The sequence below is a fragment of the Mustelus asterias genome, chromosome 28 (genome assembly GCF_964213995.1).
Source record: "Mustelus asterias chromosome 28, sMusAst1.hap1.1, whole genome shotgun sequence".
Lineage (NCBI taxonomy): Eukaryota > Metazoa > Chordata > Chondrichthyes > Carcharhiniformes > Triakidae > Mustelus > Mustelus asterias.
Genome location: NC_135828.1, coordinates 3314194 through 3336850, shown reverse-complemented (window position 1 = coordinate 3336850; position 22657 = coordinate 3314194). Strand labels below are relative to the sequence as shown.

At 43.8% G+C, this 22657-nt stretch overlaps 1 protein-coding gene across 1 annotated transcript in view; it reads left to right on the top strand.

The window, feature by feature from the left end:
• Positions 1-22657, top strand: part of col13a1 (collagen, type XIII, alpha 1) — a 234378-nt gene that overhangs the window by 97803 nt on the left and 113918 nt on the right. Inside the window, exons 3-5 of the mRNA XM_078199346.1 lie at positions 12999-13047; positions 16795-16821; positions 17473-17508. Of these exons, the coding sequence (XP_078055472.1) occupies positions 17488-17508 (21 nt within the window). The 5' untranslated portion in view covers positions 12999-13047; positions 16795-16821; positions 17473-17487. The remainder of the gene's footprint in view (positions 1-12998; positions 13048-16794; positions 16822-17472; positions 17509-22657) is intronic.

Genomic DNA, 22657 nt, shown 5'->3' with positions numbered 1-22657 from the left:
TCGACAATCACCAGGCAAGAGTGTTCTCTTCTTGTTGGGGAACACTTCAGCGGCCACGGGCATTCGGCCTCTGATCTTCAGGTAAGCCTTCTCCAAGGCGGCCTTCATGACACACGACAGCGCAGAATCGCTCAACCGGGATCTTGGGTTCATGTCACACTATCTGTAATCCCCACGACTTGCCTGGGCTTGCAAAATCTCACTAACTGTCCTGGCTGGAGACAATACACATCTCTTTAACCCGTGCTTAACCCTCTCTACACTCACATTGTCTGTACCTTTAAGACTTGATTACCTGTAAAGACTCGCATTCCAACCATTATTTTGTAAATTGAGTTTGTGTCTTTATATGCCCTGTTTGTGAACTGAAATCCCACTCACCTGATGAAGGAGCAGCGCTCTGAAAGCTAGTGGCTTGTGCTACCAAATAAACCTGATGTTGTGAGACTTCTTACTGTGTTTACGCCAGTCCAACGCCGGCATCCCCACATCACTGGATCAGAATCCACGGATTCCTGTCCTAACAGCACTGTGGGTGTACATGTCCAGATGAACTGCAGCGATTCAACAAGGTGGCCACACCTTCTCAAGGGTAATTACAAATGGGTGACAAATGTTTTCCTTGCCAGTGACATCTACATTCCATGAAAGTATTTTAAAAAAAAACAAGGATTAAATTTTTAATCCGTGACAAATACTGTGCTTGGGGACTCCCCAGAAGTCCTTGCGCAAGGACTGCACGAGCAATTCCCGGGAAGTTTGAACTCCGATGGGTAATTACTCTGCACCAGGACCTATCCAATACATTGCTTTAAATCAGAAACTTGAATAATTAAGTCTCTCTTTGCAAATTGTCACTCAGGAAAGAAGAGAAGAATTAAAACCACTTCTAACTCCTGGGTAACTATGGGCGGAATTGTGGTTAACCTTCCCCCCCCCCCCCCCCCCCCCCCCCCCCCCCTCCCCCCTCCAGTGGCGGGGGCAGCCTGTCATTGGCTGGTGGCGGGATCTTCCAGTCCCACCGCGTGTTGACAGGTTTTCCTGTTGTTTGCACCCTCTACCACTGCAACACCCCGGGCAGGGAGGGCGGCCATTGGCAGGACCACAAGATCCCGGCTGGAAAATTTCGACCCACTTTTAGGAATACTGAGTGCCTTCTCCTCCCTAAGGAAAAAAATTCAGCAATTCCTTTAAAACCATCAATCCCCCTCTCAGCACCAGGGCCCAGTTTAGGTATCAGTCGATCTTGAGGCAACTACATTTTCTGTAAGTCTATCCCATGTGGCTACAATCCTATCGGGAATTCTTGACCAATGCTCAAGGCTTTCGAAGTTTGCACTCATGTTCTTTATTCAACATTGTCTCAAATTAAATCGCTTGCTTGTTTTGGTGTCACCTACACCTTTCTGGATGCTGTTGAATTTTGCGTATTTCTATTAGAGTCGCAGTGGGTGCAGTCAAGGTAAGGGCAATCTGTAATTTATAAGGTGAAAAAGAAACCTAAATTAAAAGCAGCTGATTCTTAATCATTACTCAAGAGGAAGTCTGACAATGGAGATCAGAAAAGTGTAATGTTGGCTTTTCAAACTTTACCCATTTCGTCAATCTCTATCTGACCCATTCCCACCCAATAGGGTTTTCAGGTTTAAAGTTGTGGTTTTAAAGTATCTTATTTTCATGTTGTGTTATATTAAGTACAGTTTTGGTTTTTCATAATTAAAGGTTTCTTGAAGAGGTGCATTACCCATGTTCCAAGCTGCATAACACATTGAACCCTCGAGGGATTACAAAGCTCTTGTGTACATAATATGGCAGGGATCAAAATTCATTTTGACTTTTGGAGGTTTTTTTATTGAAACTGTAGAGTAACAATTTATGTGCAGTATGGTTTGGCAATGAAACGGTTCTGGCATTGCATTAATTCTACCAAAGCACTTCGAATCATAGAATACCTACAATGCAGAAGGAGGCCATTCAGCCCATCGTGTCTGCACTGACCACAATCACACCCAGGCCCTATCCCCGTAACCACACTCTCTTACCCTGCTCGTGTCCCTGACAGTAAGAGGCAATTTAGCATGGCCAATACACGTAACTCACACATCTTTGGACTGTGGGAGGAAACTGGAAACCCACGCAGACACGGGGAGAAGATGCAAAATCTACACAGACAGTGACCCAAGCCAGGAATCGAACCCGGGTCCCTGGTGCTGTGAGTTCATGTTCATTGCAAATACTTTCATGTGTCGGCACTGTGGCACAGTGGTTAGCACTGCTGCCTCACAGCGTCAGGGACTCAAGTTCAATTCCCAGCTTGGGTCACTGTCTGTGCAGAGTTTGCACGTTCTCCCCATGTCTGCGTGGGTTTCCTCTGAGTGCTCTGGTTTCCTCCCACAGTCCAAAGATGTTTTATTTATTAGTCACAAGTAAGGCTTACATTAACACTGCAATGAAGTTACTGTGAAATTCCCTAGTTGCCACACTCCGGTGCTTGTTAGCACTGTTGCCTCAATGCGCCAGGGACGAGGGTTCAATTCCCAGCTTGGGGGTCACTGTGCGGAGTCTGCATGTTCTCCCCGTGTCAGCTCTTATGAGGGCATCTTTCAGCGTCTGGAGGTGTCTGTTGCGATTCTCCTCACCCGAGCAGAGAACCTCATAAGAACCTAACCAGCACATCTTTCAGATTGTGGGAGGAAATCAGAACACCTGGAGGAAACCCACACAGACACAGGGAGAACATGTAAACTCTATACAGACAGTGGCCCAAGCCAGGAATTGAACCCGGGTCCCTGTGCAGGTTAGGTGGATTGGCCATGCTAAATTGCCCCTTAGTGTCAGGGGGGACTAGCTAGGGTGAATGCATGGGGTTATGGGGATAGGGCCTGGGTGAGATTGTGGTTGATGCAGACTCGATGGGCCGAATGGACTCCTTCTGCACTGTAGGGATTCTATTAGAATAAGAGCATATGATTAAGCAATAGTGTATTCTTGGGATCCCTGCTGGCCCAGTTAGATGCCCTGAGTAAACTAATGGATGGATTGTGCTCGGGATAATCTGATGAAGTAATTGTTTCTTACACAGAATTCCAGGCTGGAATTCTCCAATTTCCTATTCCCCGCCATTGCTGCCAGCAAGAATGGAGAATCTACCACTCAGCCAAAACTCCATTCACTGCAGCGGGACTGGAGAATTCTGGCCAGAGTTCAGAATTCATGGGGCGGAATATTCTGAATGCATGGCAAAGTGTCAGGTTCTGAGTGAAAACCTCCCCATTTCTTCCCCGGAGAAGCACCGGATTTTCTCCCAGATCTTCTGAGACTTTGTCAAAAAATAGTAGAGGGTGGGGTATGCTTTGTGCCCTCATTGTCAAATTAAAGTTAAAGACCACCTTCCCCAACAACCCCCGCATGACATCGAAACCTCTAGCAGATTGGGGGTGCATGCCCAACACTCGACCACAGAGGAGCAACCTTCCCCCAACACTTAATGAATGGGTCACCCCTCTAACCACCCCCTCCCCCCCCCATCGTGGTAGACATTGGGGCATCAAAGTCCCCATTCTCATTGAGACCTCCCTGGTACAAATCTCGTTATGGCCCTCTCAGGAGAGTTTCTGACCGAACAGGATCTGCGCCCATAGTGAACAAACCCGGAAAATTGTCCTCATGTTATAGGAGCCAATAAACAGTCATGCAGTTTCTAAGGTCAAAGATGGGAGTGCAAGTGCGAGCTGGTATTTAACATCCGATTTGTTTTTGGGATACTTTGACCAGTGTGCTTTGATGGATTGTAATGCATGTATTGATAATGATTCACTTACCTGTCCACCAGTACCGTAAGTTTCAAATCCTGACAAACTCTCCATTTAGAAGACTTTTACCACTCCTAAGCCTCAGCAGGTAGCAGTGTTCTCAAGGTGGGTGTTCTCTCCCCCTCCCCTCCAGTTGCTGCACAAGCCAAGTATCTGAATGCAGTGTTTTCCTTTGGTCGTTTTGATGTCACTGAACCATTCTCTGACATCCTGTTGGGTTCTCTCATTATGAGCGATCTCGGGTGACCTCACAGAAACTTCCATTGTGCTCTTTTCTCTGGGGCTTGGGGATTGTGGTGGTCCTGGAAATAGAGGGCCACCTTTCCAGACTCCCTCTGCGATCAGATTGACTTTCGCTGCAGGAAATGTCCCCTTTCTGTTGATGGGCAGTAAATTATGGGCATTCTCGGTTCACTGCTGGACTAGCACGATTGTTACAATCATTAAAAAGTATAACTACTGCAAATGGAACATACGTGCCTTAAATATGTGCAGACTTGCCCCCTTCCTTCATCCCAGCATCAGATCTATTTATCTTAGTGAAACCTTTATCCAATTATAGAGTTAATTTTGGAATTTTATCTATTTTCTGTAGGTGATTCTTTCAGAAAATTTACATTTTGACTTCTGAATTGATCCAAGCTCTTAATTAGATTCGCTATTTATAAATGGATCACTGTTAAAATCACCCAATTTCATGCTGTTAGAAGTATTTTGCTGATAGGAGTGCCATGGTGGCCCAGTGGTTAGCACTGCTGCCTCACAGCGCCAGGGACCCGGGTTCAATTCCAGCCTCAGGTCACTGTCTGTCTGTGTGGAGTTTGCACGTTCTCCCCGTGTCTGCGTGGGTTTCCTCCGGTTTCCTCCCACAGTCCAAAGGTGTGCGGGTTAGGTTGATTGGCCATGCTAAATTGTCCCTTAGTGTCAGAGGGACTAGCAGGGTAAATATTTGGGAGGGTTACACCGATAGGGCCTGGGTGGGATTGTGGTCGGTGCAGACTAGATGGGCCGAATGGCCTCCTTCTGCAGTGTAGGAATTCTGTGATTCTATGAAGAATAAGTGTCTTTAGATTTAAAAAATACAGTTCTGTTGATCAGCCCAAATGGGAACCAAGATCCCAAGGAATTGTTCTGAAATTCCCTGAAAGAATCATCCACCACGCTCCAAATCCCTGTCCTCATCCCCTTTAAATGTGTTTTATTCCTTTATGATTCACAGGAATATCCTCTTATTTGCAGAGTTGTTGAAATGTTGTACTGTGGGCATAGCCAGCAATGCAGTACCTACATTCTGCGCTCACTGTAGTACAGTACTGAAGGTGTGCTGCTGAGTTAGAGGAGCACACCCAGTCTGTCCTCTCAGGTGGACGTTAAAGATACCTTCTGATATTTCCTCCCCGTGGCCCTGATTTTACCGGCACGCCCACCCTGGGCTCGCAGAACGGCATTCCCTATTGGCCTCGGGCGCGATCTTGCGAGCCTTGGGCGGGCGCACCGGTTAAATTCCGGCCAATGTCTTGAATGCCTTCGATCTATAACTGGCCACTTCAAAGTAGTAGAAATGCTCTTTTCCATAAGACCATAAAACCATAAGACATAGGAGCAGAATAAGGCCAGTCGGCCCATCGAGTCTGCTCCACCATTCAATCATGGCTGAAGTGATTCGCATCCCCATTCTCCTGCCTTTTCCCCTGACCCCCTTATTATTCAAGAACCTATCTATCTCTGCCTTAAAGACACTCAATGACCTGGCCTCCACAGCCTTCTGTGGCAAAGAGTTCCACAGATTCACCACCCTCTGGCTGAAGAAATTCCTCCTCATCTCTGTTTTAAAAGGATCGTCCCTTTAGCCTGAGGTTGTGCCCTCTGGTTCTAGGTTTTCCTACCAGTGGAAACATCCTCTCCACGTCCGCTCTATCCAGGCTTCGCAGTCTCCTGTAAGTTTCAATAAGACCCCCCCTCATCCTTCTAAACAAACATTTATGTAAAGGTGACCTTGCATTATATATACGTGCTGCAGTCTACGTGCCACTCTGTTAGTGTTTGTGCTTTGTGATAGTTATGTTCAAGTCAATGTTCTTTTGCTCTCGATGACTGAGGGTCATCCATTCCATTATTGCTAAAATAACATCAGCAGTGGAACTGGCAGCTTTTTATTAATAGGCACCGGGTACCATCACTGTGACACATTTTCCATTAATAGAGCCTGAAATTGAAATCTACTCAAACACGCTGACAGGAGACCCTCGTTTAACGATGTTTATGCTGAAAGTGAGCTTTCTCCAACCCTCCTTTACCTCCTACTATCAGCACAGCTGCCTATTCATTTCTCTCCGTCTTGTGTTTGTATAGTTTCCCCTTTATCAGTGTTGTTTGTCTCAATTACTGCACCTGGTAGTGAGGTACACATTCTCACCACTCTCCGATCCCATCGTCCTGGTCTCCTCCACAAGTGGAAACACCTTCCTTACATTTACCCTTCGAACCTCTTCCTAATTTTAATGACCCGTATTCGATGACTCCTCATACCCCTTTTCGAGTGAAAGGAGCTTTACCCTCATAGGGTCACAGAATCATAAAGCAGAGAAACAGGCCCTTCAGCCCATGTCTATGCTGACCATCAAATACAGTGGAACCCCGATTTTACGTGCCCCGATTTAGTGCGAATTCGGATATAACGCGATGAATCATTGGACCCTTTTTTTTCCCGCTCATGATTGGCAAATCTCGCTCACCCCACTGTTCCCACCATGCTCCACCAGTCAGCTCGTCACGTGGAGAGAAATGCTGGGGCCAGCCTTTTCATCACGCCAATCCACCATGGAAGATGATGACGAGCCAGATTTGTACGGCTTCACAGAGGAAGATGTGCGTGAGGCAGAGAAGCTGTCTGAATGCAGCAAAGAAGAGCTACACCAGTGGCACTCTGCCGATGACACATGCCCAACATATGAGTATCTGACGGACGCCGAGATTGTCCGTAATGTAACTATAGCACCAGCAGAGGCAAATGTACCGGCTCTGGAGACCCAGGAGGTGGACCACATAAAAATCCTCCAACTCAGAAGCATTCTAGATTTTGCTCGCAGCCAGCGAAATGCTACGTTCAAGCAAGGAACACTCGATCACTTTTTTCAGAAATAAACTGTTGTTTTGTTTTGTTTATTAAAAACCTTTACTAAAAATTAATTTGTGTTTTAATTTCTACTGTAACAACAATTTATTCATGGAATTCTTTAATTAAAAGGTAATTTACTTGCCAGATGGTAAACGTGCAAAAAACGGGTCAAATAGGGTGATAATAGGGGTGTTTTAGGATGTTAGGTCAACATTGGGTAAGTTTGAACGCTGATTTTCTTGAACCCCGATTTAGCGCGACCCCGCTTTTTTCACGATAACATTTCATGGACCCCAACCATCGCATTATAACGGAGCCGCACTGTACCAATCTTTACTAATCCCATTTACCAGCATTGGACCAGAGCCTACTATGCCTTGGCGATTTAAGTGCATATCCGATGCTTCTTAAACGTTGTGAGAGTACCTGCCTCCACCGCCCTCTCAGACAGCATGTTCCATATTTCCATCACCCGCTGGGTGAAAAACAAATTCTCAGACCTCCTCTAAACCACTTACTCCTCGGCTTCGGCCCTCTGGTCTTAGACACCTCTGCCATGGGGAAAATATTCTTACAATCTACCCCTCTCATAATTTTGTATGCCTCTATCAGATCCCTCCCTCAGCCTCCTCTGCTCTAGGGAAAACAAACCCAGCCTACCCAGTCTCTTCTCATAGCTGAAACTTTCCATCCCAGGCAACATCCTGGTGAACCTCCCCTGCGGCCTCTCCAGTTTAATCTTTCCTGATAGCTATAGCCCCTCAGTCCTTATAAATCTCTTTGCATTTTCTCCATCTGTTGTTATGGGTTTTTGAAGGATTTCTTGGTTTCTTACTCTAGAAGCGATCATGCTGGAGGCAATCTTTATTCAAAATACCTTTATTTATATCCTTCACTATTTCAAAAGGTTACAGAATATCAGGAGATAGTTCCAGTTCCTCTGTGAGAAGCTTCGCTGGCATCTTGTCTGTGTGAGTGAATTCATTGTGACAGAGCTCCTTACACACATGCTCAGTAGCGATTATTTGAGTTAACCCTTTGCTCCACACTCTAGTTCCTCAATATCATTTTCATGGGAGATAGTTTGCTGAGTGAATGTTCTTTGGCCTGTTGCTGTTACTGTCCTGGCTTGATGGTTCAATACCCTTTGGGTGGGATTTGAATTCAATAAAAAATATCTGGAATTAAGAATCTACTGATGACCATGAAACCATTGTCAGGAAAATCCATCTGGTTCACTAATGCCCTTTAGGGGAGGAAATCTGCCATTCTTACCTGGTCTGGCCTACATATGACTCCAGAGCCATAGCAATGTGGTTGACTCTCAACTGCCCTCGGGCGACTAGGGATGGGCAATAAATGCTGGCCCAGCCAGGGACGCCCCAGTCCCACAAATGGAAAAAAAAGTCTTGCTCGTCGCAAAACTGTAAAATTCCGTCCAAGGTCAACGGACCTTCCCGTTGTCCGCCCCTCGCCCGCTCTGATTCCTGTGGCAGGCGGGACGGTAAAATTCTGGCATAAGTGCTTCTGTTACATGTTCAACTGTTTGAGGAGATTATATCCAGTAAGAAGTTTAACAACACCAGGTTAAAGCCCAACAGGTTTATTTGGTAGCAAAAGCCACACAAGCTTTCGGAGCCCCAAGCCCCTTCTTCAGGTGAGTGGGAATTCTGTTCACAAACAGGGTATATAAAGACATAGACTCAATTTACATGAATAATGGTTGGAATGCGAATACTTACAGCTAATCAAGTCTTTAAGATACAAACAATGTGAGTGGAGAGAGCATCAAGACAGGCTCAAGAGATGTGTATTGTCTCCAGACAGGACAGCCAGTGAAACTCTGCAGGTCCAGGCAGGCTGTGGGAGTTACAAATAGTGTGACATGAACCCAATATCCCGGTTGAGGCCGTCCTCGTGTGTGCGGAACTTGGCTATCAGTTTCTGCTCAGCGACTCTGCGCCATCGTGTGTCGTGAAGGCCGCCTTGGAGAACGCTTACCCGAAGATCAGAGGCTGAATACCCGTGACCGAATGTTGTTAAACTTCTTACTGTGTTTACCCCAGTCCAACGCCGGCATCTCCACATCGAAAACCTACCCCTGCCTTTTTGGGACCGGTTCCAATTCTTTCTCACCACCTGACAAAAGTATCCTGCATAACCATGGGCACTTTGGATATTTCCACCATTTGGTACTGTAGTTGTTATCTTCCAGTGGCTTTGTTTCCCACAAGGTGAGGTAAAGGGTTAAGTTCCTCAGCTCCTGTTTGTTCAGGTGCTAACCTGGAATTACTGTTTTTGGCAAGGTTGAAGTGAATGCACTTGAAGCTGTGGAGATGCTTCAAGTATCGTAATCTTTGCCAATTTGAAAATAGCCTCCTATATTACTGAACAAATTTTATATCATAACCCTTCGCTGCCTCATTCACCAGATTCACTTTTTTGATATAGAAAATCCTTTTCAGTTATAACCAGTATCATTTTCAGTGAGGGATGTGAAAGCTATCTGAGGTAGTGTAGGATGTTCTCGATGTATGCAGCATGCATAGAAAAGCTGGGAACTTCATTTTATAAAGAATGCACTTCCAATTTTGCCACGCATAGTATGGAGAGGAAATCCTCTCTATTGTAAAAACAGAATGAAGTTACACATGTGCTATTTGTTTCAACAGAATCTTTCATGCAATTTTGTACCCTGGGTATTGAGGAATTTTCCGTGACTCTGCCGGTGATTGCAAAGACAGCTCCTGGTACTTATCACAGTTGTTATAACCCACTGAAGTGTTTGACCACCTTGACTTATAGAACTAGTCGACGCGATATTCCTGAAAAAGCCAGCAGAGATGTTGGGAGGTGATGATTTCCTTTGAGCAGCATTGTCTGATACATGGCCCAGGACTAACTTTGGCCCATTTTATCCGGCCATTGTAGCTACCAATCCTTCTGTTGGTGGCACCGTCACTTCTGAGCCACAGGGTTCTGGGTTCAAGTCAAACTCCAGAGTTTCAGCAAGTATGCATTGCTCCAGTGTTGGAGACATACTACGTTGTCTTTTGGATGAGATGTTGTGTGGAATGTTCTGTTCCTGCCGCCAGTGGGAATCGTGGCGGGCAGGGGCACTTAATTTGGCATTTTAATTGAGTGAACGTGTGTCCAGGTGCCCTGTAAATATGGCGTCAGGTCTTTTGACCCCCATAAAGTAACAGCAGGCGGGCAACTTCCTGCCTGCTCCCACCACGAGATTCACTGAGCTTCTCACAGATGCAGAATGAATGAGATGAAAAAGCAGAAGGTCGCACAGTTTACCCGCCCAGTGGAGTCACACTGAATTTCCTGTCTGTCTCTGGACTTAGTCTTCAGGATGGGAAACTCTGCCTGTTAAACCGAGGCCCCACCTGCCTGCCCAGTTGGATGTAAAAGATCTGATGGCAATGTGTTGAAGAAGAGGAGAATTATCTCTGATGTCTTGGCAAATATTTATCAACATCACAAAAGCAGATTACTTGTGTTATTTTCACATTGCTGGCTGTGGGAGCTTGCTGTGCACATACCGGCAGCACCATTTCCTACATTACAACAGTGACCGTACTTCAGAAAGTACTTCAGTGGTTGTAAGGTGCCTTGCGATGGCTGGTGGTCAGGAAAAGGGCGATTATAAGCGCAAATCTTTCTTTCCTTTTCTCCATTTTTGGGGTGCTTGTGCACCGTGCCGATTTAGACTTCAATGCAACTTCAGTCCCTTCAAGGCCCTGGGTCTGGAGGACTGGAAGAAGCCGTTCCTGTTTGCAGATTTAGACTAATTAGTGAGCAGTTGCTTTTTCATCAGTCAGATTTCAATCTTTACCCAGTTTTCCAGATCCAAGATGTTTAAAGAGTTAAGCCTGAAATGACCTAGTTAGAGGGGAAGGAAGGAAGACATGAATATTTATTACATAGGTTAGGGATTGGAATGCGCATGGGCCTCCGCTATTTAGCCTGCAGTGTTTGATATTGTCTATGGAGGGGTTTTGATGTTTTTATAGGTAGCGGGCTGGGATGGTTTTTGCATATGGAGTCTCAGACATTTGTATTGTGGAATACAGCGTTTGTATGGTTCATGTACAAGATTTGTTTTTGGGGCGGGAGGAGGCTGTATTTTTGTATAAGGTGGGTGTTTAGAATTTGTGCATTTTTCTGTATCACGTTTCTGTGTAAATATCTACAGCCCACTTTCTATTTGCGACGCGTTTATGGGGCTGACAGCTCACATCATGTTGGGACAATCGTGCTTTGAAGGGACAGTGGGGGTAAAATTGAACATCGTTGGGAAGGAAGGTTGGGCAGATCCACTGTCGCTCATTATGCCTCCCTGCCAATGCCGAATTTCCCCCTTGGCCTTAGTGAAAGTTTTTGGCAGTTATTTTCTTTACGGAGGGAGTACTCTGATGCATTCTTTACAGGACACTGATATCACAGGATAGATTTCCATCTTTACGGCCTTTACTAAGCATTGACTGACTGGAGTATAGGGAGGAAAACTTGATGGGAGAAGGATCACATAACATGAAGGGAGAAGAATGAAGAATGTTCTTGTCTTTCCTGAAATCAAAGCACACCAATCACCAGGCCTTTAACATTTTCCTTCCTATTTATCGAATGGAAAATTAATCCACTATACTGGAAAAATATCCTTTAGAGTATAGGATTAGACCTAAACCATTAGCTGAAATGGCAGGAGTATCTTAAAATGTTATTGTTCCATTATTTCACTGTTCCAAATATTTAAATCTTATCCAGGCGAAGAGTTTGCCGTTCAGTTTTCATATACAATACTAATCTAGAGAAAACTGTTCAGCTCCAGTTATTTATCCCTAATAATGAAATCGTATTAATTCCTGTTGCGGACAATTGCGATATATTCCGTTTGACACCCGCCGCGTAATGATGGTGGAATTTCTGGAGACGCCTTGTAAAAATATTTGTATCCAACACTTGAGCCTTGTGAAAACACTTCTGCTGCACTTTGGAAAGGGACAGATCAGTGTATCAATTGTTACATTCCAGCGGTGAGTCCAGACTGATTGAACTATTACACGCCCTGAAAACCATGAATGAACTGTTCATTATGTAGCCAAGTCATGGTTCATTGAACATGCAATTCATACTTGGGTCATGTCAGGATGTGACCGCATTAAAATTGCTAACGTTTAGCTGAAACGCAAAGGAATGTTTTATTGCCGTAGATACCTAACACTGAACGGTGATTTATTTCATAGGATTAATAGAAGTGTTTAAAATAAATCGCACTTCCACTCTTCCTGAATCAACATTTGCTATCCACCTCCAATTTAGTATTGCTGACAATGTTCTCTGAATGATAACACAGTTACACAATCTGGGCGATGGTCAGTTTTGTTTCTGAAAGGTTGAGGATCCCAGAGAGTCCCATCACAGGTTTCTGGAACAATAAATGCATGTGATTCATTTATGAGAGTGTTTGTGTATTTAGGAAAGCGCTTCCATCTTTGTTTCAAGTCCTAAAAGTTGAGATCATTTGCACCCAATTTAAAAGGCTGGAAGGTATTCTGTTAATTACTATTTGATGTACTTGTTTTGTATGCACCCTCGGAGAATGTGCGCTTTAAAGATCCAAGATAGCTTGGAAATGTGGATTACTCGTTTCAATTTCAAAATCTTAATTATTTTTGAAGCTTATAATTTTAAATTCTATTTATCTCAGAATAGATCCAAACCCCCAAGGAAACATAGGCACACCAAATGGAAAGGTGAAAGATGTTTGTTGGCATTAAGAGTTCTTGGGCTAGCAGCTTTAGGAGAAGCACATGTATCTGCATTTAAACTTGAGTTAGATCAGCCTTAAAGTGTAGTGTTCCTTACCAAGTGACAAGAAGATCTTTTAATGCAGCTGATTCTTAACTAAACTTAGATTGTTTAAATTTTTGACTTCAGTTTGTGTTTTAAGCATCAGATTAATAATTACAGTGCAGTACATGCGTGCGCAGATAAACCTATTCACATTCCCAATTTGCTAACAGTTGCACTAACTCTGCTTACTACTTTCACATTAGGACCACCAGGAGAAAAAGGAAGACATGGTCGCAGAGGTATTCCAGGTAGGTGACACACAAAATCTGAGGTATATCCTTAAAATGGTGAGCATGCTGGTCTTACTTTCTCGGTTATAGAAAGGGAACCAAGAAACAAGTGAATTGTGGCGAAGCTATCCTCGTTTACTTGGTGTCAGGTTTTTCTGTCCGTGCAGGAAAAATGTCTATTTGAGATATGTTATTTACACGGCCTACTTATTAAGGAATAGTGATTATGAAGCAATAGAGTTGTATCTATTTTCTGTAATAGATTGTTGCATTAAAGACCTATCGGAAGCAACGATAAATATTGCTGTGTGGTTATTTGAAGTCCCAGTCAAAGAATCATAGAATCCCTACAGTACAGAACAAGACCATTCAGCCGATCGAGTCTGTACTGACTACAATCCCACCCAGACCCTTTTCTTGGAACCCTCATTTACCCTGCTAATCCCCCTGACACTAGCGTCAATTTAGCATCCACCTAACCCACACATCTTTGGACTTCCAGTGTTCCATTATAAATGAAGTCAAAAACTTGCTTCTTGAACATAAAATAGGATTTCCAAAGGTGCTATTTGTGCTTTTTAGTGTCAATTCAGTTCATCTGCTGCTTCAGGTAGGAGGTTGGGGAAATCGGCACAGGAGTTGCTGACCTGAATCTGTTAGCAATTACATTCTATTAAGTTACTGAAGTGTGATTTATTTCCTTTGCAAGGTGTGAACTAGTTGCTGAAATCGCACAAATGGTGCATAATTTGGATGTCTATTTCCAGGGATAAATGATTAGAACCCCCCGCCCCCACCCTCGCCGCCCTTCACGTAGTCCAAGGACAGCTAACTCCCTCTGTGGGTCTGTGTGAATACTGGACACCGCACTCTATTCACTCAGTCTGGAGGGGATTTCCAGTTAAATTTATTAAACCAAATGTTTTTTGATTTGTTTTGTTTATACAGCCGTTTTCCCGATTTGACTTCCCACTGCATGTTTGAGGGATCAGTAGCAACTTCCTTGCTTTTTTCACCTCGTGATCTTTGTGGGTCTCAGTCTGCGCCACTGTCATTTCAGGACAAAATCACCTGTAAAACTTTCATTTAGCTCGCTTAGTTAGTAATGTTTTAGCAGCAAGAGAGACAGTCTGTCTTAAGTCACGGTGTGTTACTGCTTGTTAGAAAACCACATGGTCTGGATTGTTTGCTCCATATTTGAAGGATCTAGATCTAAGAGATTGAAATAAGAACTGATGGTGGTGATTTGGATTGTTATTGATGTCCAGGTTTCTGCTGCAAATAACAGTACAAAGTGCGAGTACTTTATAGCACGCTGTTACTAGATGCGATTAATTATGGGTCTCATGGCGGCACAGTGGTTAGCACTGCTACCTCACAGCTCCAGGGACCTGGGTTCGATTCTGGCCTTGGGTCACTGTCTGTGTGGAGTTTGCACATTCTCCCCGTGTCTGCGTGGGTTTCCTCCGGGTGCTCCGGTTTCCTCCCACAGTCCAAAAATGCGCAGGTTAGGTTGATTGGCCATGCTAAATTGCCCTCCTATATATGTATATTTGGGGATTAGTGGGGTAAATACATAGGGTTACGCAGTAAGCCTGGGTATGAGTTGGTGCAGACTCAATGGGCCAAATGATGTCTTTCTGCACCGTTGGGATTCTATGGGCGGAATTTTCCTGTCCCGCTCACCATTGGAATCATAGCGGGTGGCGACAGACTATGCAAAGGTCTGTTGACCTCAGGCAGGAATTTCCGGCCTTGGGGCGAGTGTGGCTGGAAAATCCTGCCCTATGATTCTATTCTATGACTCCAGGGTGGCCATTGGAAAATTTCAATGTGAAAAGCTTTGAAGGTCAACTTTGTGAACCTTTGCATATTTATCCAGGTGAGGTTATCTGAGGATACAGATTGATATTAGTTTTAGCAGGTGTCAATCCAGTACTGGGTGCATGGGACTCTGCAGCTAATAAACTATCTCACCCCCATTAGGGATCAATAAGACCAATGTACCAACCACCTTGGAGAGAGGGAGAGTCATGCAGTTGGTTTGAAGCCCCCACAGTATGTTGGATGTTGGACTGGCTTACTGGCTGAATATTATAGGGTAAATGCAGGCTGGATCTCAAACCAACAGAGTAAGATTATCAGCTTTGATAACAGGAACAGAGGTGCAGAATATTTTTGAAACAGTGAGAGATTGGGAAGTGTTTAATGTCCAGCGGGAGCTGGATGGTCTTGTTCATGAATCATTGAAAGCTAACGTGAAGGTGTAGCAAACAATTAGGAAGACAAATTGTATGTTGGCCTTTATCACAAGAGGATTTGAGTACAGGAATAAAGATATCTTGCTTCAATTGTATAGAATCTTAGTTATATCACACCTGGAGTATTGTGTACAGTTTTGGTCCCATATACTTGCCATAAAGGTGATGTAGCAAACGTCCACCAGACTAATTTCTGGGATGGCAGGACTGTCCTATGAGGAGAGATTGAGGAGCTTGGGCCTGTACACTCTGGAGTTTAGTAGAATGAGGGTTTATCTCATTGAAACTTACAAAATTCTCAAGGGATTAGACAGAGTAGATGGAGAACGGCGTTGGACTGGGGTAAACACAGTAAGAAGTTTAACAACACCAAGTTAAAGTCCAAGAAGGAGCTTAAGGCTCCGAAAGCTTGTGGCTTTTGCTACCAACTAAACCTGTTGGATTTTAACCTGGTGTTAAACTTCTTATGGCAGTCTGGAATCAGGGGATACATTCTCAGAATAAAGGGGGAGGCAATTTAGGACTGGGCTGTGGAGGAATTTATCCAGTCAGAGGTGGTGAATCTTTGGGCTTCTCAACCCCAGAGGGCAATGGAAGCTCAATCATTGATTACGTTCCGGACACAGATTGATAGGTTTCAGTGACACTAAAGGATATGAGGTTAGTGCAGGAGAATGAAGATGAGATGAATGATCAGCCATGATCTAGTTGAGTGGTGGCACGGGCTCGAGGGGCTGAATGGCCTACTCCTGTTCCTGTGATTCTGTGCTCAAAATGAAGAGGTGTGCACTGCATCCTAAGATGCTGGTGTTGGACTGGGGTGGACACAGTAAGAAGGCTTGTTCAGGAGCAGCACTCCGAAAGCTCATGATTCCAAATAAACTTGTTGGACTTTAACCTGGCGTTGTGAAACTTCTTATTGTCCTAAATGCTGGCCGTGTTGCAAAGTTGACCTCAGTCCTGTCTCCCACTTTTGTACAAACATAAACAGTTTGCTCGGCACAATCATCCGTTTGAATTGTAATACAATTCATTTCTAAGACATGTAATTTGTTCATGGAAAAGTGAATTAGAACTTGTATTAATTTTATAAAGAACATTGCAGCGGTATAACGTGTCTCTCCTCTCTCCTCTTCTGTTCACAGGGCCAGCTGTAAGTACAAGAATGACTAATATTGCCTATGGGAACAGGTTGGGTCAAATAAAAACTGTTACTATCACTAAAATTCTACGTAGTGTATTGCACTGTAGATAATTAACTAGTTTCTGCTAAATCTTTCCAGTATCATCATAACTTTTCCTTAGTCCTTGTGGAATTTACATTTAATATTATTCTTATAAATTATTTTGATAAATACCTATAATAATGCATCTTAGTGTATGTTTTAACATCATTCTTTCTTAAACAAAAGAGTAATAAACTTGGCTTTATTCCTTTGGCTTATGGTGCTATGTACGTAATATGTTCATTACTTTCCCTCTTTGCTACTGATTTTTGTTCTTTTCAGGGACCTCCAGGAAGAGATGGCTTTCCGGTAATTAGTCTTTAACTGCACCGCTCTCCTGTCCTATCTTCAAGCTGTGTTTGCACTCCTTTGCCTTGTTTTAATATTCGTTCTCCCATTCCCTGCTACGTTTGTGACGCTAGCCTCTTATTAACTTTCTATCCACTCCCACTTTGGTCTCATTCATTTACTGCTTTTAACAAGAAGAACAAAATAAAGGCCATTCTTTGGAGGAACAATCTCAAGGATGACCTCCCAGACCTCAAAACAGAGCTAATGGCCACCACCTTTGTCATTCTAATCAACTATTTCACCCACACTGCTCCCCAAAAGTATTACCTTGGCTCTCGCTACATTTGTTTTCAGGCTGTGGATGGAAACTTATTTAACTGGTGTTTTTAGCATTCAGGCATCATACTTCCGGCTTTGTTTTGGGATTAAGTGCTTTTTTTCTCCTGAGAGTTAACTCTCGGCCTAGCAGTCTGGTAGTTTGGTGTGTAAAGTACTAAATAGCAGCATCTAATGGGAAGCCTTCATGCTTTTACAAATAAGCATTAAATTCTGGAACGCTTGCTCTGTGATCTGGGGGCAAACGACTTGCTGGATGTGCGGCTGAACATCTTTTTGGGTGAAATCGCAGAAACTCTTCCTTCCCAGTTCTGACTGTACATTGATTATTAGGGAAACAAAGGATCGATGGGCCTGCCAGGAAGAAGGGTAAGTTTCCTTATTGCATCTCATTTTAGCCTTGTGGTTACATAAACCTGATGCCTGGTGTTGCTTCGAAGGCACAATAAATGATCATTTCAGCTGCTCTTGAATGAACTGACAAAGCAAATAATCTTAAAGCTGCAACATCCTTCCTTACGCCTCACCCACCCTTTTTTCTGGACACAACACAACTAAAGTTGAGTTGAATTGAATCGAATCGCAATATTTTATCTGGATTAAACACACGCAGAATTAGTTTGTGTATGTAACCTTTGGGGGAAAAAAAAATTGGACCATTTTTAGAAGTGTCATGTTCTCCCCGAAGAATCATTGTATAAACATTTATCAAAGGTCAGAACAACATCTGGCTTGCGGAGATGGATGTTTTTGGTTAAAGTGACATTGTGCAGCTTTCTTTAAAAAAAAATGTATTTTGGATTCCAGGATGATGCAGCTTTTACCTGTTTATTTGACAGCGCAGCACTTTAACTGCACCTTTTGTTGAGTGCATTTTGCACTTTCCTCTGGCTCCAGCTTACAACATGTAATGGACCAACCCCGGCAGGGCTACAACCCGAAATGTATCTGCTTCTATGCATTTTGAGATGAATGTCAGGTTGACTTCATGTGAGGTTCTTGTCTGGGTGAGGTTTCTGTAAAATATGCAAGGTTTTCTTGCTGTGGTGCTTGGCAACTCTGATTTGTAATTGATTTTAAGACACTCCACCTATCCTGAATTGCAACATCTGCCTGTACAGGCTGGGTCAATTAAATGGGCTGTTTGGTGAACGTTGTTGCCCTCCTTAGCAACACTGGATAAATGCATCAGCATCTCAGCGAGAATTGCAGCTAATTTGGAAGGCATGGACAGTGGAATAAAGTACATTTTATGGAGACCTTGCATTCTAATGGTTGTAAGCAATGAAAGTCCTTGGGGTCTGCGAACTTCCTGAATGTCACCAAACAACTTCTCTGCGTCTCATTAATTTTATAATAAACCAAAAACGGAAAATGCTGGAAACTCTCAGCAGGTCTGGCTGCATCTGTGGAGAGAAAATCTGAGTTAACGTTCTGATTCCATATACCTTTTATACCTTCTTAAAACTAAAGGCTTATAAAATAGTTTCCAATATTCATTTATAAATTCAAGGGGTAAAGTACATTTGTAAAAACATGTCATTTTATCTATTACTCTGACTAACATTACAGAATTATTGGGAAAATTGTTAATTAATAATTATTAATAAAAATTATTGGGCAGCACGGTGGTTAGCACTGCTGCCTCACAATGCCAGGGATCTGGGTTCGATTCCCGGCTTGGGTCACCGTCTTGTGTGGAGTCTGCACGTTCTCCCCGTGTCTGCGTGGGTTTCCCCCCGGGTGCTCCGGTTTCCTCCCACAGTCCAAAGGTGCGTGGGTTAGGTGGATTGGCCATGCTGAATTGCCCCGTAGTGACAGGGGGACCAGCTAGGGTAAATGCATGGGGTTATGGGGATAGGGCCTGGGTGGGATTGTGGTCGGTGCAGACTCGATAGGCCGAAAGGCCTCCTTCTGCACTGTAGGATTCCATGATTCGATGAGTCAAGGAGCAGAGGGTGGGATTCCAGCAGGTAATATTGGGACTGTCTTCGCTGTCCTCTTAATACTGAACAGCCTCATTATAAAGTTGGCTCATTGCTGTGTAAGTGCAGCAGGCTAACCTGATTGCCGTGCATCTGGTCTGATTCATTGTGATATTGTATGGGTGGAAGTGAAGGTACTCGCAATACTTTCGTTCATAAGCACATTTATCTCACAGCTTTGGTATTTTTTCAAAAATAAACAAACCCACTCCAACACCCCTGTTACTTTAAAAGGAAAGAAGCTCGAACTGTGTGTGGGCTGCCGCTCATTAAATGGGGAAATTCCAGGGGGGATGAACTAGGCTCTTAAGGTTAGCCCTCCACCACCATATCTCAGGCACTGGGGAGGACAGATACTGTTGCAGGCACTCTTGCAAGAGGCAGCAAGTTTTTGTAGTAATTATACTATTTTTAGAACAATCACTTTGGAAGTTTCCTTAGTCCTACTTGTTTTGGATCACTCTATTAGGGCAAGGAAGTGCTTGCAGCAAAACTTCCTGCCATTAGTGGCACAGATTCTTCTTTAACTCTTTGAAGAAAACCCAGGTTTTGGTGGATGGACCTCAAATGGGCACGACTCAGGAAGCATTGATTGTTCTTTTGCCTCCTGTAAAAGCGTGTTATCACACATTGGTTGACAGAGAACCTATCCTATTAAAGTGTTCTAGCTAATAAATCATCATACTGGCCTGCCAAACTCTCAAATCAAAGTTACAGGCAAAAGTGTCACACTTTAAACATAAAACGTAGAAGATAGAAGCAGGAGGAGGCCATTTGGCCCTTCGAGCCTGTTCTGCCATTCATTACGATCATGGCTGATCGTCCAACACAATAGTCCAATCCTACTTTTTCCCCCTAACCTTTGAACCCATTTGCCCCAAGTGCTGTATCCAGCCGCCTCTTGAATACATACATTTTCAAGTATTTGATTGGTTTAAAGAGTCAGACCAATCAATCATGTAGGGATTTGTCCTGGGTGGTATAAACATTGTAAGGAATCTAACAACACCGGGTTAAAGTCCAACAGGTTTATTTGGCGTTTGCTACCAAATAAACCTGTTGGACTTTAACCTGGTGTTGTTAGACTCCTTATTGTGTTTACCCCAGTCCAACGCCGGCATCTCCACATCATGGTATAAACATTGACTGCCTTGCTGGATATTATATTCAATCAAAAGGAACAAAACTGAATATTAGGCGTGACGTATATAAGAGGCAGCTAATAACAGGCAAACCACTCAACAAAATTTACCCAAAGTTTTGTGCTAATTATGCTGAGGTTTTTTTTCGGTAAAGTGTCATCTAGTTCACCAGTGCTACCACAGAGGTTTGGCACATTGATTGGGGCTCCCAGATATGCATGGGGTTAGAAAGTGAAATGATGGATGGAGATGCGTGTGTGAGATGGTCAGGCCTGTCACATGATCGATGACTCACTGCGTCACATGATCGATAACTCCCTGCAGCACAAGTTCCATTTCCAAATGATCTGCAGTCCTCTGTCAAAGTGCTTTTGGTTTTGTTTCGGCTTGCTGGAATCTAATTAGGTGTTTAGAATATTTTTTAAAAGAACCAGAAAATGTTGTTCTGAGAGCCTCTCGAGGGAGAGAAACAGAGTTAACTGCCAGAATGTTACCGGCACGCGTGCCCCGATTCCGAGGAGGGTGAAGCTCGCAGAACTCCGTTGGCCTCAGGTGGGATCTTACGAGCCTCGGGCGGGCAAGGCGGTAAAATTCCGGCAAACATTTCAGATTGACGATTTTTCACTTGAAGTTTAGGTCTGATGAAAAATCGTCAACCTGAAACGTAGGGCGGAATTTTATGGCCTCGCTCGGTCAAGATCAGAAATTCCCGCACGAGGTCAACAGAGGTTTCCGTTGTCGGACCCTCACCCGCTCCCAATTCCGTGGCGGGCAAGGTGGTAGAGTTCCAGCCGTAAACACTGTTTTCCTCTCCCCAGCTGCTGCCTGACCTCCTGGATATTTCCAGCATGCCCTGTTTTAATTTCAGATTTCCAGCATTTTTGCAAGTACCCTTGTTGCTGCATGAACCTGACATTGACAAACTTGAAGCTGCATTTTTCAGCTCTCTGCAATTTACAATGTGATAACTGTGCTTTACAAAGCATGATTAATTCATGTAGAATTGTTTGACATTCATTATATTTTACTTGCTGCCTATATTGTTTATTACTGTTAGCATGCAAGTGCAAAGTTGTGAACAGGTTTCTCAGACTTTGAAAGATTTCACGTAAATTCTAGTCCTATAATCAGATCTGAAAAGGTGAAGGATTCGGAAACTCACCAAATCCTGGCCACAACTTGGACTTAGACCGCAGCTTTGATATATAATGTCCTAGTGGCGTGTTACCAAACAAAGCACGACACCAGTGCAAATAAGGAGCTATAGGCTGAGAATGAGATGTGGAGATGTTGTCAAACCACAAGGTAATTAAAAAATAACGAAGCCCATCTGAATGGTCTGACTTAATAACTGCAGAAGCACCCAATATAACCCACCTCTTCCCATTTCCATTCAACCATAGAATCCCTACAGTGCAGAAGGAGGCCATTCGAACCATCAAGTCTGCACTGACTCTCCAAATGAGCATCTAATTCACTTACCATGGCTAATCCACCTAACCACGCACATTTACCAGGGCTAATCCACTTCGGATATCTATGATTCCAAAGTTTTTCACCTCCACCACTCATTCCACAAATCAATTCCAAGAATTGAGGCTCTTGGTGCGAAGGGAAACTCACTGAAATATTTATGGTTTGGATGTATTGTTGAAGTTAAGGGAATCTCAATAACTGATCAACAAGGACATGATCCTGACATAGGATACAAAGAAGGAAAATATCTCATTCCTGAACCCACACAGTTGTTAAAACTTAATGGGTCTAATCTCCTGAAAGAAAACTGTGTAAAAAACTATGGAAAGATACATGTTCACAACTTTGCTTAAGCGTGGTTAGATTACACCCTGAATAATCAATTAAAAAGCTGGTACAACCTGAACCTAGTGTTATCAACCCCTGGGCTCTCTCCGATCAGAAGTTTTTTTTATTCACTCATAAGACATGGGTTTTGCTGGGCGGACAGCCTTTATTCTCCATCTCTAAATCCTCTGCAGGATGCATTGGTGACTGGGGAAGCAGGGTTAGGATGCAAATGGAATTTCTTCTGGTGCCTCAATGACATAATCAAAAAAATAGTCCCTGTGGGTGCAAACACAGGAGCTCATTGTATCACAGGGGTGGCACAGTGGTTGGCACTGCTGCCTCACAGCGCCAGGGACCTGGGTTCAATTCCCGGCTTGGGTCACTGTCTGTGCGGAGTCTGCACGTTCTCCCCGTGTCTGCATGGGTTTCCTCCAGGTGCTCCGGTTTCCTCCCACAGTCCAAAGATGCGCAGGTTAGGTTGATTGGCTGTGCTAAATTGACCCTGAGTGTCCCTGGAGGCGCAAGTTGGAGGTGTTAGCGGGGCAAATGTGCGGGGGTGTGGGGATGGGACTCGAGTGGGATTGT